Source organism: Gallus gallus, chromosome 3, assembly GCF_016699485.2.
Source record: "Gallus gallus isolate bGalGal1 chromosome 3, bGalGal1.mat.broiler.GRCg7b, whole genome shotgun sequence".
In the NCBI taxonomy this organism is placed as follows: domain Eukaryota; kingdom Metazoa; phylum Chordata; class Aves; order Galliformes; family Phasianidae; genus Gallus; species Gallus gallus.
Genome location: NC_052534.1, coordinates 9633946 through 9651442, shown reverse-complemented (window position 1 = coordinate 9651442; position 17497 = coordinate 9633946). Strand labels below are relative to the sequence as shown.

The 17497-nt window shown below is 36.6% G+C and overlaps 1 protein-coding gene across 10 annotated transcripts in view; it reads left to right on the top strand.

Annotated features, from left to right (window-relative positions):
- Nucleotides 1-17497, top strand: part of WDPCP (WD repeat containing planar cell polarity effector) — a 145667-nt gene that overhangs the window by 58615 nt on the left and 69555 nt on the right. For all 10 annotated transcript variants that reach the window (XR_005859074.2, XM_426108.8, XM_040698592.2 and 7 more), the window contains 3 exons: nucleotides 5746-5860; nucleotides 9718-9854; nucleotides 14279-14470. Coding sequence is in view for 9 of the 10 variants with exons in the window: in XM_426108.8 (XP_426108.6) it covers nucleotides 5746-5860; nucleotides 9718-9854; nucleotides 14279-14470 (444 nt within the window). In the remaining variant the exon portion in view is untranslated. The remainder of the gene's footprint in view (nucleotides 1-5745; nucleotides 5861-9717; nucleotides 9855-14278; nucleotides 14471-17497) is intronic.

The window sequence follows — 17497 nt, the reverse complement described above, 5'->3', positions numbered from 1 at the left end:
ATAGAGCAGTATGTGCTGACACGGCTTGTTGTATCAGCTACTGTGCCCATAAGCAAACTGATTTAGCAAGATATGTGGTGGCATACAGTAGCGTAACTGATAGCAAAATCAAGACATTAGGTCTAGAATACATGAGAAGCAAGTATCCATCACCAGTTACTAAGAGGAACACTGCCCACCTATTAAATTCTTTTGGTTGCTTTTGATCACAACCATTACTGTGTTGTGTGGTTTGAGAGATTTGGAGCTAGGAGTACAAATACATTGATTATTGTGAAACAGTAACATGTAACAACAGTAACTTCATCTGTAATAAGGCATGCAACAGAGTAATTACTCTGTTGGTGGCTAAGAAAGCAAGCTGGAATGAAGAGGTGGGGAAAAACCCTGGGAACCTGCTTGAACAAGAAGTGCTTTGCAATTCTCTTCTCCTTTTGCATATTCCTTTGTCAGTTGGACTCTGTAAGGGAAAACAGTTTGGAGCAGATTTTTTTACAGGCATATTTTTCTTCTCTTCCAATTTTAATCAGATAGAGGCAAATCCTGGCTTTGCTCTGTGGGTATCTCTCTAGGTAGAGGGGCTGATAAGCAGCTAAGCTGCATGAATGAGGAGTCAAGGGCTATGGCTTCTGAGGATAAAGGAATTCATTTAAGTACATGCTTAAGATCTACTGAAGTCCATCAGTTTTGAGTGTGTACTTAAGTCCCTTGCTTAGTAGGAAGTAATACACATATGGAACACTTTGCTATTGGTGAAGGGAAGGGCTCTGTCGTTCTCTTGAGTATCCTTTGCTCCTTCAAATGTCTTGCTTGCCCATCTTAGAGCCATTCTGACACACAAAGTACTTAATTCCCTGTACCAAGTCTTCTCATTCAACTCCCTGGTCACACAGGCTCTCAGTGGCTCTTTTTTTCAAGTGTGTTAGTTCACCAGGTGCCCAAACATTTTGCTCATGCTTTGTTGAAGCGTAAAAATATTCTTCTAATAGGCATGATGTCATGTCCTTGTGTTTAAGAACTCCTTGAGACTATTAAAGCTGTATCAATGTCTCTTCTGATTCTCATTTTTCACATCACAGTACTTCAGTCTGAAAGATTTGTGATTTATTTCATTAATGTGTTTTTTTTTCCCCAAGTTTGATATCTCACAAATGGAATAACTTTGTGCCATGAATAAATAATGCCTCTGACATTTGCTTTTATTCCTTAGTAATGATGAGCAATTCCCCTGAGCAGTACTTCTTAGAGTTGGAATGCTGTGTATCTGTGCATGAGCCAAGTTTGCAATCTCTCCCATTTCCTCTACATTCATTCATGCTTATCACTGGACTGCTCCCATCCACCAAAATATGAGCTTAACTGTGCAAGTATATGTACAACACCTAAATCTTATTATCATGTGGCAGTCTTTGCACACAGTATGTAAGGAACTGAAATAGTGTTGAGCAGATAAATATTTTGTTTTATAGAATATTGTTGATAAAAGGTAATGTGTTATTATTTAAATATTTGCTTGTATTTCATGGTAAACTTCAAAGAACTATTTATGAAATATATATGTATATATGTTCTGCATTGTAACATTTTAATCTCAGGCCGTTTGTACTAAATGTTTGTTTTTCCTTTTAATTCCATTTCCCAACATTATTTATCCTGTAAGAAAAGTTTTTCTATTCCTTGCTAACATCGCATTCATATATTATGAAAGACAGTTGCAATCACTATGGCTTCATCTGAGAATGTCAAAGTGAGAGTTATGTTGCAGCTAACCATTTGCTTCACATGTATGTTAAGTACTGAACTTAGTAACTTCTCTCATGTCACCATCTACACTTGGAATAGATTGTCTTGAATTCCAGGTAATCAGTTTTTTTTTCCCTTTGATATATTCTTTCTGTCTGAAATGCCTTTCTCAGAAGGATTCTTTTAAAGAGCCCTCTCCTCTAATCAGAAGGATTTTTAAAAGGAGAAGAATGGCCCTGCTCATTGCAAGGGAGTTGGATTAGATAGCCTTCAGAGGTCCCTTCCAAACTCTACAGATTGTATGATTCTAAGAAATACTACCATTACGAGACCATGTAGTATGTAAGGTCTTTGATTTGGACTCTGAAGTTTCTAGAGGCAAGGACTTAAACCTGTAGAGCTCAGGTGTATTACCAGACATGATAAGTAAATTATTATAGCAGAAAATTAGTTAAATTGAATATTAAGCTTTGCCTAAATATCTCAAAGTGTTCTGCAGAGAATAATGGGAAGGAACGTTTTACTGGCAAAGTAAAAAGGGAGAGTAAAGGAAGTAAAAATAGAAGCCATCAAACTAATTCTTTTTAACCTATTTTCTGTCACTGTATCTATGCAAAATTGAAAATACTTAGCATTGGTTCAGTGAATAGTTTCATACATGTAACACAAAGGATGAACATACTATAATTTTGTTTATATGAGAGTCTTGTCATTCACTGTGGAAGAGTTTCCATAGGTGTCCATTCTAGCTCTGTAACAGGTTTGACTTATGTCATTAGAAGAAAATGAATGTATCAGCAGAAAGTAAATTTATACCTGGAAAGGCATTAGAGTTAAAGAAGCCTAACCTTATATTTCTTTATTGCTCTCAAGCCAAGAGTTGCAAGCATGTCTCTACACAGCATATTGCATAGACATATTAAATGTCAGCAGAATGGCAAACATATGGCTTAATTCCGTAATGCACTCACTCATTAATATACTGGCTAGCTACAGATCACAACACATTTTTCTTCTGGGCTTTACCTGGAGAGAGTCAATGTGTTATCCCTACTCTGTCAGGTAAACCAGGAGTCTACAGACTTCTGATTTACCGAGGCCATCCTCCTGGTTTGACTCCAGGATGCTTTCCTCAGCCTTTGCGAGGAGACTAAGCATGGGAACAGCTCACACTCTCCTACCAGGACAGTAACATTTTCTGCAAGTTGAGCATAGCTCCTAAGCAAAGGTGGTGGAGAAGATGCAAAATGGGAAGTGTGTGATTGCATTAGCTCTCTTATTGGTGCATAACACTGAAGGATTTGCAGTGTTTTTTCTTCTCTGGCTGGCTGATATTCATTGAGAAATTTAGAACTGCTTATCCTGGCGTATTTATGTAATATTGCTAGACAACTATTTTCTTGCACAGTAGCTTGTCAACTTCTGTCTTTCAACCCTCACTTTTTCAACTGTGTTCTTTGGACAATTATAGCTAACCACAGTCAGACCTTGCTAGACTTACATTATCAAGTTGGAAATAAATTGTGATTTTATCTGATCTAACTTCAACGTGAGGATAAATTGAAGTTTTGAAAGACTCTAATAAGAGCTGCATGAGTGTAACTGTGTCTAATATTTTTACTAGGACAAAACCTTAAAGGACATCTATCATGACAGAGACTGTTGGAACCCTTTATATATATATATATGTTTCAAACCTATGTATGTAGACTTTGGTGGGATGGAAAAAAAACAATCATTTGTTCTTAACAAATTAATTTCTCATCATAGCTATTTTTTGTTTTTATTTCAGAAGTTGCTGGAATTTATTTTCAAACTACTGTGAGTTGGCAGGAAGATAGACTGGAAAGCTATTGGTTAGAGGTATTAGTTAGGGCAAGCAAGTAATCTGTTTAAGTATACTTGTCCTGTTCTTTGCTACAGAGAGCACAGAACTGTAGTAATATAACAAAATAGGTATAATTGACAATTTTCATGGTTAAATTTTTGGAACAGAGCACTGAACAGGAGGAACTCCATTGGATTGCTACATTCTGGTTCCCAGCACTTCCATTATTCTAGCGCAGTCGCATTTGTCCTTTTGACTTTGAAACAGAAACATGTAAAACAGAGAAAAAAAGAGCTGTAATGTATCCATAAGCTAAAAGGGATTCAGATATATTATTTTGTCTGTAGTATGTATGAAAAAGACAGAAGAGGTGTGGTGTCTCACCTAATGTGTGTTACTGCCAACTCAGGATCTCTCCCACTATTATGTTTTCTTGTGCGCCTGCTAGTTTGCCTGGTGCTTTTGTACTGGTGTGTTGTACTAAAAAACTAAATTGCAACTACTTTTGTGTCAGGACCGTAGCATAACACAGACAGGCATTCGTATGCCAAATTCTACTGCAAGGACAATCATTTCACTGGTTGTAAGTTTTTACTCTGTGATCAGAGGGAAATGAACCCATCTAACCCATCTGCCAGGATGAGTCCTTCAGAGTTGCAACCATATGCCAGGAACTGATCTGAAATGTCTTTAGCTTCTATACTGAGGTCATCTATTCCAGCAGCATGTGGGATCAGAGGTGGAGCTAGGTGATAAATTAAAATACTCATCTTTTTTCAGTACTGCTTGTGAAGATCTAAGTCATTTTTCATCAAATCTTTCATTGTTTTTACATCAAAGTTTTTGCAGAGCCCAAAGTTGGAAACAAGTTAAACAATTATATGGTCAGATTGCTTTAAAAACCCTGACAACATCTTTTACCATGTTAGTAAAAAAAAGCCATCCTTTTCTTAGAAAGCTTTTCATGTACTGAAATAAAGTTGGCAAAGTAAATACCATTCAAAATTGGGAAGATTTGTGTTTGTTGTGAATTGTTTTGTTGCAGTAGTTGCATTCAGGAAGTTATCAAGTTTAATGAGTTAATTATGCAAAAAGTAATGTTTTTTGTGACACTTCCTACTGAGCGTTATCTCTCTTATGCAAGATTTGGCATCAGGAAGAGCTGATAAGTATGTGACATTCTTTGAGATTAGATGTATAATTTAATTGACTCTAATTAGGCAGAAATACTCAGTTAACACTGAGAGAAGCCTCTGAATATTCTGTCCAATAGTTCAGATTTCTTTCTAAGAGAGACATGTCTGATGATATGTCAAGGGGAGTATATGAGTTTATTAGGAGCCCAGAGCTATGCGAATGATAGAGCACCATTATTTAAGTTAAACAATATATGAGTGATCAGAAATAACTGGACTAGCAAAAAGGTGCTCTTTTTAATCTCTGAAAGTAATATAAATCTACATGAAGTGTAAGCTTGTGTGCTTTTTTAAAAAGCAGGCTATACAATTACAGGTTTTTTTACAGTGAAATCAAGTGATGACAGGGACAGTATGAACACATTAGAGAAACATTATACTCTGAAGGTCTATAGATGACTTTTATAATGTCTCAAGTTCAGTAGCTAAAAACTGCAGTATGCCCCACGTTACTAGATGTACTGGACATTCTTGACCCATTGTCCGTATACAGAAACATGTAAATAATAATACATAAGCATTAAATAAGAGCATATTTAAATGCTTAATGAATAATGTTACAATTAATTAATAATTAAGTATTTAAATGTGGAAGAAGTAAAAGCAAAAAATGTAAGAAATAATTTCCTGACAGTTTAGAGCGATCAATTTATCCCACACTCAGGACAGAATTTTAGTTGTTTTTTAGAAGACAAATTCAGTACGTTGTATTCAACACTCAGAGATCCAGTGTGCGTCATCTTCAATTGGTATTCATTTGTAGTTCTCGTAGCCACATGATTCAGAGTCGTATTACACCTCGCTTTCTTGTCGAAAAAGCTTTCAAAGTCATTATAAGACATCTTCACATCTAAGATAAAAGTCTTTTTCATTATTTTGAAAATAAAATTGCAACGTAACAGCTGCTAATATCTACCTCGGACCATTTCATATTATTAATGATTCGTGATGTCTTGTTTTCTCACTATTTGGATTTAGCTCCTCTTTCATTCAGGTATATTGGTCTCCCTAAGCCTTTCTGGGCCACAGCTGGAGAAAGTGGTGATTGACAGGACCCTGGTGGGGAAGCTCATCTCCGACACCATCAGCGATGGTAATTACACCCACGTGCAAATCAATTGCCTACATTAACAATGGAGTAGAGAAACAGTATGTCAACAGGTAGACTAATTATTGCCACTGGGGACTTGCAAACACAACAAGTAATTGCATGTAATGCCATAGTTACAACCCTCAGGACTAAGAACACTTTAAGAATAATAGTTAACATCAAAGTTTTCAGGCTTGTCAAATACTGAATGGGTTTCTAAAATTACACATTTTAATCGTTATAAACATGCCATTTGAACTTGTGTTTATTTCATAAGTGGGAAAATGGAACAGAAAGAAACAGTACCCAACTGATTAATTACATGGAATAGTTATTATTAAAATATTTTATTAGAGAATATAATGGATAATGGATAACATTAGTTGGGTGGAGGTGCTCTGGTTTAGTTTATAGATCTCCAGCATCTCACCATCATGATTAACTAATGACTAATTGCAAAGATTTTGTTTAGTGCAAAGGGAAAAAAGGTACCTGTATTTAAGAGCTTTTTAATATAACTATTGCTTTTTCAGTGTGTCCCTACTTAGCTCCACTGACAACCAGAAGTCAGTATCTTGGCATCTACATGATCAAGAATAGGGAATTTCACAGTATCTTCTGAATTCTTAAAAATTAGGTCCAAATTACATCCTTTCATATCAATATATGCTAGATTTAGCTTTAACCTTTAGTGATTTCTTTTCAACCACACTCAGGCATCTGTTGTCTATTGACCTGGTTATTTAAGAAAGCCACAGTGTCCCTCTCATCTTCTCTTTCGCTATAAGTTTAGTCATGAAAAATATCACTAATGTAACTATGTTAGTTGAATTATTAGGATCAAAAAAATTAACCCTGACCTCACTTGTTGTATGAAGTTGTAGAATACACTTAGCATCAAGGCTCTTTTTTCCACTCTTCCCCTGGTTAGCAGACTACTCAGTAGTCAGATCTTTTTCCCTGTTGTTTCTAGAGGGAGGATTTCATATTTAAAGGTGACGAAAAGTAGAAAAGTGTCAAAGCTAAGGTGATACACACATTGAAATTGTTTTTAGAATTTATATAGAATTTACCCTCCTTTCTAAATTTTTTCTTAAATAGTAAATAATGAAGTTACCTGGTGACAGAATGAGGGGAAATGGCCTTAAGTTGCGCCAGGGTAAGTTTAGGTTGGATATCAGAAAAAACTTCTTTACAGAAAGGGTTGCGAAGCACTGGAATAGGCTGCCCAGGGTGGTGGTGGAGTCACCATCCATGGATGTATTTATAAACTGTTTGGATGTGGTGCTCAGGGACATGATTTCGCGGAGGGTTGTTTGAGTTAGGGTAGTATGGTTAGGTCATGGTTGGACTCGATGATCTTTAAGGTCTTTTCCAACCTGAGCAATTCTATGATTCAATGATTCCATGCATACACCACATTACGCTGTGTTATATAAATACAATTAGAACATTGCTACTTGGAAAACTTAAACCTACCACAGTAATAAAGCAACAAATATATTTTTTCCTTTATATACTCAAACTGCTGTAAATAAGGTTATGTAATAGTTTATCCTTTTATTCACTTACTCAAACATTTGTTAATGTCCACATCTGATGGTGAAATAGGGCTTGTTCTGTTCAGTAAAAGAAAACCCTCCAAATACCTGTCATTGTGATATATATTTTTTTATGAACAATAAAAGGAGATACCTTTTTACCCACACAAATAATGTTCAAAATACAAATTTTTACATTGAGCTCACCTCACTGTGAGCCAAGACGTAATGTTGTCCTAGAATAAATTAACTTTAATCCAGCATCATTTCCTGTCTTTCCAAATCTGGGTTGGAGTCAGGGTTGTAATGATAAATTTGTCCAAAAGGAATTTGATTTTTAGTACAAGAAATGTGTTTGAAAATTATATATATATTTACCAACTATGAATAAGTTGAAATGGATGAGGATTAAAATCTACCACCTTGACATTGTAGCGTCTCAGAGTAGCATGCTCTCTTAATATGTAGAATAATAAAGTCAGATTGTATGCACGAAATACAGAATTAAGACTGCATTTATCATCCTCAGGCCTCCACTAAAGCACTCTTAAAGTTTACTTTTATATAGGTAAAATAATAATCTTTTTTAGAAGTTACTTAGAAATTATTAAAAAGTTGCCTTCCTAAAAGACAGCAATATTTGTCACTTTGTTTTGTGGCACTGAGGCTTTGAGGCAGGAGCGAGTAGGATATTGTCTGCGCTGCCCATCTCTGTAGGGTAACCAGACCCAGCAGCGTAACATAGGTCTTCTTGAGGGCACCTCTCTGAATAATGGCATAACTATGCCTGCAGTTGCATTCACGTAGATCTAATTGGCGTCAGGATTTCTAAGGTTGCTTTTCAGATGGTAAAAATGTAAACCATCGCAGCACTGCTCGTCTCATCCACACCTGCCCAGGGATCTTCGGACCCCGCTTTCTTTTCTTCAATCAGAACAAATTATGGAAGCACTGGATGTGTGCTGTAGATCATCTGTAATGTATGCTGTGTCTGTGAGGATATAAAAATATTTCAGTTGGGTACATATTGCAGCTACACACTCAGTGGCTTTGAATTTTCGTATGTGTTTAGGAGCTCATTTGTAGCTTTTAACTGACAACGTCAGCTACTTTATCACTTCTATTTTTTTCCAAAATGTAGTGTTAATGTAAAATTTCAAAGGCAATTTTTTGGCTTTAAATTTACCCCTTGGCCGTTGCATACCAGATAGTTCAGAGCTGCGCCAGTACACGACTATTGGAACATGCAACTGGTTGTAAAACAGACTAAATCAAAACAAAGCTGAATAGTCAGTTTTCACTGCTTACCTTTAAGTCTCAGCTGCTGACAGAAACTACTTAAGGATATTAGAAATGCATTCAAAAACCTAGGATATTAGTCACAAATCCTTTTTTTGTTGCTTTTTTTTTTTCAGGGACTGTTCTGCAGGGTTTTGTTTTTAAACCCAGTTCCAATTTTCCTAGCATTTTCCATTTAGCAGAGGTTTCTGAGTTTACTTTCTGAAAACAGCTTGCTAGCTTTACACTAATCCTGATTCTCATTAACAATTCTTCAGCTATCTGGTACTAGTTACCCTGATGGCATATTTCATTCTCAGATATCTCTTTAAATGTAAGCAGTGTTTCAGTAACTGGATAACACTTGGGAAAAAAATCCTAGATAGCATTGTCTAATTAATTTTCATTGTCAAATTAGTTAATCAGTTTTATATTGAACAATTTTGGTCTGTTAATCAGTTTTACATTGAACCATTCCACTGCACTTTTTCTGACTTCAAGGGAATCCATTCCATCTTGGTTTTCTGTATTGCTCAGGTACCCACAAGTTAAGCTTTCAACAAGTTCATAACCCCTCTGAAGCATAATTCTGTATGCAACAGCCAGAGACTTACAATGTCAAAACACCAGGTACACCTCAGGTGCTAATTTGCCTTTATCATCCTCAAAGCCAGCAGTGCTGCATTAGGTGCGCTTCCAGAGCACTGGTGGATGTTACTGTAGAAAAAAATGGAAGGGTGAACGGTGATGAAAATGGATGTGGAAGGGCATAAAACGTATATCTGAATGTAGTGGTAGCTTGATGGGAGATAATTTATTCAGGTTTATGTAATCTGACTACTGTCTAAGCTTTATTTCTCATTTCCAAGAAGGTCCTGGCAGGATGACACATGGATGTCTTTTAGGAGATTACAGAGGCTTCAGTGTCATACTTAAGACAGTGTCTTGAAAACATGGCTTTTTGCAGTGTCTCAGTGGAGGTTTCAGTAATTTGTTCCTAGAAATAGGTATTATAGTGGTGGCATTATTTCTTTATTCCAGGTGTTCTTTCAGACAATTTCATCATCTTGTCATTTGAGGACTACAACCAACTCTGCTTCATTCAGTTTACAAAGAGGATGGATTCTCCTGATGTGAACAGAAGAAGACATGAGAAACTCTCTTGTTTGGATTTTAAGGTATAGCTGTCAATAGTGACTGTCTGTGTTATAGTAACTGTATGTATATGTGTAACTATTATGTGATAATAACATTATGAATCACTGGCACTCACTGAACTTTTGAATAACTGATCAGAACAACTCAAATCCTAAAACTGACAGTCATTGAAAAGTAAAAAAACAAACAAACAAAAAGAAACAAACACGGCATTCTGAGTTAAATGAATTAAAACTGTACCAAGACGGATCCAGTTTTCTACTACGTTCTATTTAGATTAAGGGCTCAGACACACAGTTGAGTTACCCCCGCTCAACAGATTACCTCATGTCAGCTGAGCAGCAGTAACTGACCCTTTGCACATTCTCATCATCTAACAAGCATGAAGTAAAACCTGTAATGGTGAAGCTCAGTGTAAAAGATTTAAGCTAATGTGTTTTGCCTCTTGTTTGCTGTGGGCTAAAAATGCACGCATGGTCAATTACTACGGCTCAGCTGATATACACAAACTCATGAAGCTGTGGTAATTCAGTCATCTGTCTGAGGCTGTTGTAACTGCAGAAGTCTTAATTTCTAGTTACAATAATCATATTGTTAGGAGAGTTGGTTTTGCAACTAAGCTGCTGAGCTAGGACTCAAAAATACAGAAGCTGAGTTTCTCACCGCTGACAAATTATATATATATATAACCTTAGGCAAGTGACTTAGTGTCTCTTTATCTCAATTCCCTATTTATATAGTGTAGATTAAAATACCCCTTGTTCCAGCCTTTTATGTATGAGTGTGTCTACACCACAGTCACAGCAGAAGCAGAAAGGCAGTGAGATTTAAACTGTCTGATTTGGGTGTCAGTAGAAACCCATTAATCTCAAGCAAAATTATGCTGCTTCTTGGGTGGGTCGGGTTATGTAGACATAACCCATTTCCACCGTAAGCTCTTTGGCTTCAGGACAGCGTAACTCTGACCTTAGGTGGAAGTGCTTGGTACTACAACAGTGTAACAAAACAATCAGCTAAAGGCAATTTGTTTTGAACAGGCAGAGTAAAAAAAATAATAATAATAAAATAAAGCTAAGTCCAGTTCATTGCAAGAAAGATGAGGTGGCAAGCCTTTGCTCAAGAAGAGCAGAAAGATGTGGTGAGCAAAAGAGTGATTTTGTATTTATTTAAAACTGAATAAATGCTAAGGACATCTTGTGCTAGCAAACATTTTCCCTTTGTCACCCACTCAGTAGTTTGTTCCTCACATAGAGAATCTGCATCTTCAAGGCAAGGTTTTTAAGGATATGTTTAAGTTTTGCCATATTACATTTTAACTTGCTTGGTAGAAATATTTTCTGCTAGGATGAATATCTAAAACATTTTCCAGGCTGTTTCAGTTCAGGGCCTCTTTTCAGCAATGATTTGTGTTTGCGAGATTGATCCTACCTCTATAACGTGGATTTGAGACAGTTCACTGTTCACCAGGAACTGAGCTGATACGTAGTTTACTTTAAAATGATGTGCACTTGTGCCTGGCCTGCAGTGTTTGTTAGGGCTGTGCTTAGGAGCAAGGTTGGTGGGTGGTTGTGGGTTTTATTTTTTTTTTAATAGCTGTAAGCTCTAACTAAGAAACTGGTAAGCTGAAGATCGTCTTCATTTAACTGTAAGGGCTGCAGCTCCTTACTGTAGTTACATTTACAAAATATGTTTTCATTCTAGGTATTGCTGTGTCCATTTTGGATGTAATGGTTATGCCATTTTTCCTTGGGAAAGAAGGAGAGCCTAATCCGTAGAAAAGTGTGTCTGCCCCAGGAAACCAGAAATATCTACTGGCTTCCTTAATAGGATTGTTATGTTCAGTTATTTGCTCACACAGCTGAGCTTCTAGAAACACCTCTGTGTTCAACGGTAACTTTGCTTTCTCTTGAAATCAGTGGGAATCACTATGGATTATTTCTTTGCCAGCCAAAAAAAAAAAGGCATTTGCATTTTTTAATTGAATATTCCTTTGTGTGAAGCTTTCTAGTTAGGCAGCTAAATATAATTTTTATTATCTTCAAAACTGCACTAGTGTGAGCCAGCAGAAACTATTATTCACTACTGCAGTAATATTATGTCAGCTCTCTGCATTTGAATTAGAGTTCTTCGTGGCTGCTTCTGGTCAAACTTAGAAAAAACTCGTAACAAAAGAAACAGTAATAAAAAAAAGAAACAAAAGATCTTCCTCAATTGCAAATGTGCAAACAATACACACTTTAAAAAACCCCAGTTCCTTAGTTTTGATATTATTTTCAAGAGCAATCAAATTAAAAGGTAACTTGCACTGGTACAGAACTGCCATAGGATTAAAATGTAGAACAAAGATTCAGGAAATTTGAGTATTGCTTTCATCTTTGCCTCTCACTTTCAATGTAGCCTTGAAAAAGGTACATGGTATTTGGATGTCAGTTTCTGTTTTTAAAATGAGGAAAATGCTTGCTTGCAATAATATGTTACAATATAATTAAATGTCTGTCATATGTAGATTTTAGTTTATTTGGAACATGGACAGATGCAAGTTCACATTGATCCGTGTCCAGACTAATGTGGGCAACACTGACAGGGAACTTTAGGCAGTGTTAGACTGCTGGAGTGCTATTAGTAGTGAGAAAAAGTCAACCGTGTTTTCCTTCTATTTTAATGTTTATCCAAAAGTTCAAGTTTTACACAGTACGTACCTAAATGGAAGAATTACTTCCTTCAGCCTCCTTTCTAAATTATACCACCTTGGATTTTATGTACACTTTGAAAAAAGGAACATTTGTTGTGTGAATCAGTACAGTCTTAAAGTACAGGGAAATACAGAAACCACTATGGCCATTTGCCTTTTCTCATTGGCGCTAGTCCATGTTTGAGAACACCATGTCTATTACAAAATGTAAAGATAGGTAAACAAAGGATTCCCAGCTGCTATTAAATGTGAAATTGTTATTTACAGTACACGCTGCAGCACAGCGCTAATTAATATCTGTCCATCCCCAAAACAGTGTATTGTCACCAAATTCACTGTTTGTACACCGTTTGAATTCAAATACCAGTTATCTGTTCCCTTTTCAGTATGCATTATGTTTATAGTTTTAAATTGAATTTTGACAGGTAAAAATGTGGTACCTTCTAAAAATATTGACCTCGCGTAAGTTTTTCCCATCTATGTATTTTTAATCCATTTCAATTAACTGAAGCAGGAGACAGTACAAGGAGTTAAATGTTTACCATGAGAGAACAACATTGGTAATTACTTTGATTTCAGTTCCTTTTGATGTGTATTCAGGGGATGAAGAGGTCAATAATATTATGACCATGCAAATAGAAAAGGGTTCTTTTTGACCATATAAAAAACAGCAAAGGATTATTAAAGCATTAACCTTGATTTTAATGGCCTTGGTTGAGTGGTGAGATCACAATTTGGATGAGCCTGATTATTTACTAAATACAATACATAAATGCAACGGGTTCTTAACACCCATTGCACTCTGGCATTATCGCATTACTGCCATCCTTTGTTGCCTTGCAGACAGGAATATGAAAGCAATCTGTCATGTAGTGAGACTGGCTCCAGAAGCATTTCTCTGATAAGAAGACCCCCTGCCCTTTGCTAGTGTCTGGTCCAGTAGGCTTAGCCATGCGCTTAATCCCCAGAAAGTGGTTCGATTATTGCTGACCAGCAATGGCAAGATAGTTTTTTTTCTCCCCTAGCTATCAACCTTCCATTAATTCCTTAAGCAGAAATGCGGTGCAATCTATATTTCCTTGGCATGTGTCACCCAGATGGTGCACTGCTCATGTTTTCAAATAACCATGCTCCAAAATAACAGAGTTTGAATAATAAATTCCACAAATCCTTCCTGAGAAAGAGGCACAATTCTCCAGAGCTGCATAAACTTTACGCATGATGCTGTAGCTCATCCACATTATGCAGAAAAGTATATATTCTCTCACAAAGCGAATATTTGTGTCTGTGTTCCTTAATTTAGGGAAGAGAAAGAAAGATACGTGTTTGCTCAAACAGCATAGAATATATTTAAGATTTGATTATGTCTTAAACACTAACCTTAGCTCTCTGGTCAGCTTCGCAGAACTTGTCATTTAATATGGCTAAGCTTAAATCCTGTGTGTAGGTCGATGCTGTCAAGCAACCATGACTGTACATTTTGGTATTGATTGGAGTCATTGCAGTAAATTCCTTCTTAACTCACATTCCTTTCCTTCCCAATCCCCTCCCCACAGATAAAAGTGTGAGCATGTCTCATTCTGTCTGAGGAGATATTTTTCACATTTACAGACAGCCTATATGGAGATATATGTGCACAGTCCTCTGTGTATATACAGATTCTCTTGCACACATGCAAAGTAAATGCTCCCCGTTGCTCCCACTGTGCTATTTTATCACCTTAAATATTTTCTGCATTTTTTCTTCCATCAGATTTCTTACATTGATATACCTGGACCAGAAGGTAGGAGGATGAAACGTCACCTGGCAATAAACTGTATGCAAGATATGGCCATTTGCTGGTGGTCAGCAGCTAGTGATGGAGCATGGCCTTGGTCTCCTATTTCCTGTGAAAGGGACAGAGCCAACCTCTTGCTGTTAGGCTGTGCTCATGGCAAACTGGAGGTAAAGTTCTGAACTCTCTTGTTTTGTGATTTTTCAGACTTGCTAAAGAGATAACTATTCAGATTAAATGCATTTTCAGGTAGATAAAAGGAAAGAGATATGTTTAAAATGTAAGGGAGAAAAATGAGCCATCCTCATCTTAAAAACAAAAATTAATAATTTAGTGAGAAAGAACCACATTCTTTGTATGTTTAGTATTTTCACATCAAACTGATAATCTAGGAAATGTAACAAGTAAATTAGGTCTTTAAAATGGAATAGCTTTGAGACTGTCACCACTAAAACTTCTTTAACCTGTTTTGGAAACTGTAGCTGTTGCATGCTTCTCCAGTGCAATTATTTTGCTTTGTCTGCAGTGTTAACCAATAGGCATTTCTTAATCTACTTTAAGCGTTTTATTGTAAGCTTTAAGCTACAAGCAGATGCTGCTTAAATTGTTGTGATGACTATTGATCAAATTAGGGGCTGTTTTCTCATAGAAAAAAAAAAATCAAAATTCCCCATGTACAGGTAGAAGTGTCAGCTACAAGTTAGAACAGGTTTACAAGCTGACCCTCCTCTTGACACTTGTTTATCTTACGTTCTTAGGCATTTCATCTATTTCATTCTTGTTTGATAGATTTTAGAATATTTGAATCCAGTTTTTTATGTTTGATAAAAACTTTTAAGTGAAGCTATCTGAGCTTATTTTGAAAAGAACCATAGCTAGAACTTAAAATAGATAAGATTTTCTTCTGGGAGAAGAGCACAAACTTCAGAGCCAGCTGTGGGATAGCTGCTCTGTGGTAGCTATTACAGGCTATTTCCCTGTAGGGAAAACTGAAAGTATCACTTCAAATAAGCTGCTCCTGTAAACAACACTCAGTTCTCTTTAATTTGGGAAGATGTACTTGTAAAAACATCTTAGAATTATTACTTTGATAAATAATATTAATTTCAGTGAGTGTTTTCCCTTGGGATTTTCTATATATTGAAAGCAAAAGAGAAAATGTAGTCGAGACAGTTTTTCTTTCTTATCTCTGTCATTAATCACTGCAGAATTTAAGTTTAAATTACCTCCAGTTCCACCTTCTGTTCTTCTTTTCAATTGACCTCTCCCCACTAGTGGTCATCTTAGACTCATCTCTCGCCTCCGCCAGACACACACCTGCAGTTCTCAATGTCCACTGCTGCTATGACCAATCACATGTGAAAATGCTTCTGGTACTCAAAACGCACATCTGTTCTCTGAAGTTTTTGCAGCACGGTCTCCTGTGCGAGTTTCATGTTACGAAACGTCACCCTACTCACAGCTCACATCTAATTTCTTACCGTAACATCTGTAAGTCCTGGTTCTGACAGTGACATTCCCTTGCCATTCATTTCCTTCCCACGTCTCTGCATGTTCTTCCAGGATGCTCCCTAATGTCAGTTTGCCATCTCTATTTTCTGCGATGTTTTTTAGAGACTCATTTCTTCTATGAAATTCCCAGAAGCAACCCCTCTAGTTAAAAGCTTTCTGCTTTTCATTTTATGTGTTATGGGGAGATTTCCAAATTACAGCATTGCTCTGCATCTTTCGGCGCACCTTGTTTTATCCTGTTTTGGTTCAGACTTTAAATCGCTCGGGGCTGAGGCTGTCTAGCATAGTCCCAAGCACATCACTGGTGCTTAACACAATAGTGATAATAAGCATTCGCCGAGCCTTTAGGCCTAAACTCATAATCCTTTTAATTTAGCCTATATTGTGATATAAATATAAGGAAATTATTTTAAAAAGCAGAACTACCGAATTTAACTGTTCAGTCTCTTTTCATCCTTTGCCTACACTTGTCTGTTTTAATTCCAAGCTCTTCACCTGACATTTCTTTTTCTTTATTTGTCACTGAAATACTAAGCACTGTGCCCCTGTTTTGGAAAATGTGTAGATATGTAAATGTATAGGTAATAATTATTTTTGCTGACTGAAGTCTATTCCATGTATTTATCTCCTGGGTGCTTTTCCTGTGTATCCGTGACATGTAACCTGCAGTACTGTTTGTGTTTTTCTTCCTTATTTCTCTAGTAACTCTTACGGTTGGTAGTTAAATTCCCCTCCCCAGACAGCAGATGTCATAGCCCAGCAGCTCCAGAACTAACATCAATCCCCAGTCTGCAGTTAACTTAAGTACGTTTGTCTCCCAGTCTATTGAAGGGCCACTTTAACTTAAAGTTTTTGAGGATCATGGGATAGCATGATCCTCAAAACCAATCCTCAAATACCAATACCATGATTTTTTTTTTAACCAGTGAATGATCACTGTCAACAGAAGAGTAGTAAGAAGAATAAACTTAGACAGTTTGGAGAAATAATCAAAAAGGAATGTGTTAAATTAACGCCACTAACATTTTATGTGAAAATAATGGTATCACGTTGGCAAGACATCATTATGGTCTAGAATTAAGAAAAAAGCAGAAAATGTGGCCTATAAATGACTAGCTCTTTGGCATATTGAGTTTATGGAAAAATAAACCAAGCCTGAGAAAATGCATGAGCGCTGCCCACAGCCTTTCTGCAGCACGATTGTGCTGACTACAAAAAGCACAAAAAGATCTGCCAGGCACTGGCACTTACTGTTGTTGCAGAGCAAATGTAAATGGTACTGCTTCCTCCCTGGAAAAATGTTCTGAGTGGTATTTGCTGCCCACCAGAAGACTATTTATTAGGATGAGGACAGGAATAGCTCTGGGACAAGACAGCCCTATCCCTTGTCATGTTAATATCCTGTAACTAACTACATTATGCACTGAGGTGACTTCACATACAGTGTTTGGGCTATTGTGTACCTCAGCAACACTTCAACTTAAAGAAGAAAATCCATTTTACATTTTAAATACACTATATACGTGACTGGAATTGTGCTACATGGCCTTATGTCTTAACATTTGCTGCTATTAATTCTAAAGGTAGACGTTATCCTTCTAAAAACTGGATCAACTTTTTCCTTGCAAATCTTGATTTCTTTTACTTTCTTTGGTGTTTTTTGTCTTTTTTCTTTTTTCTTTTTT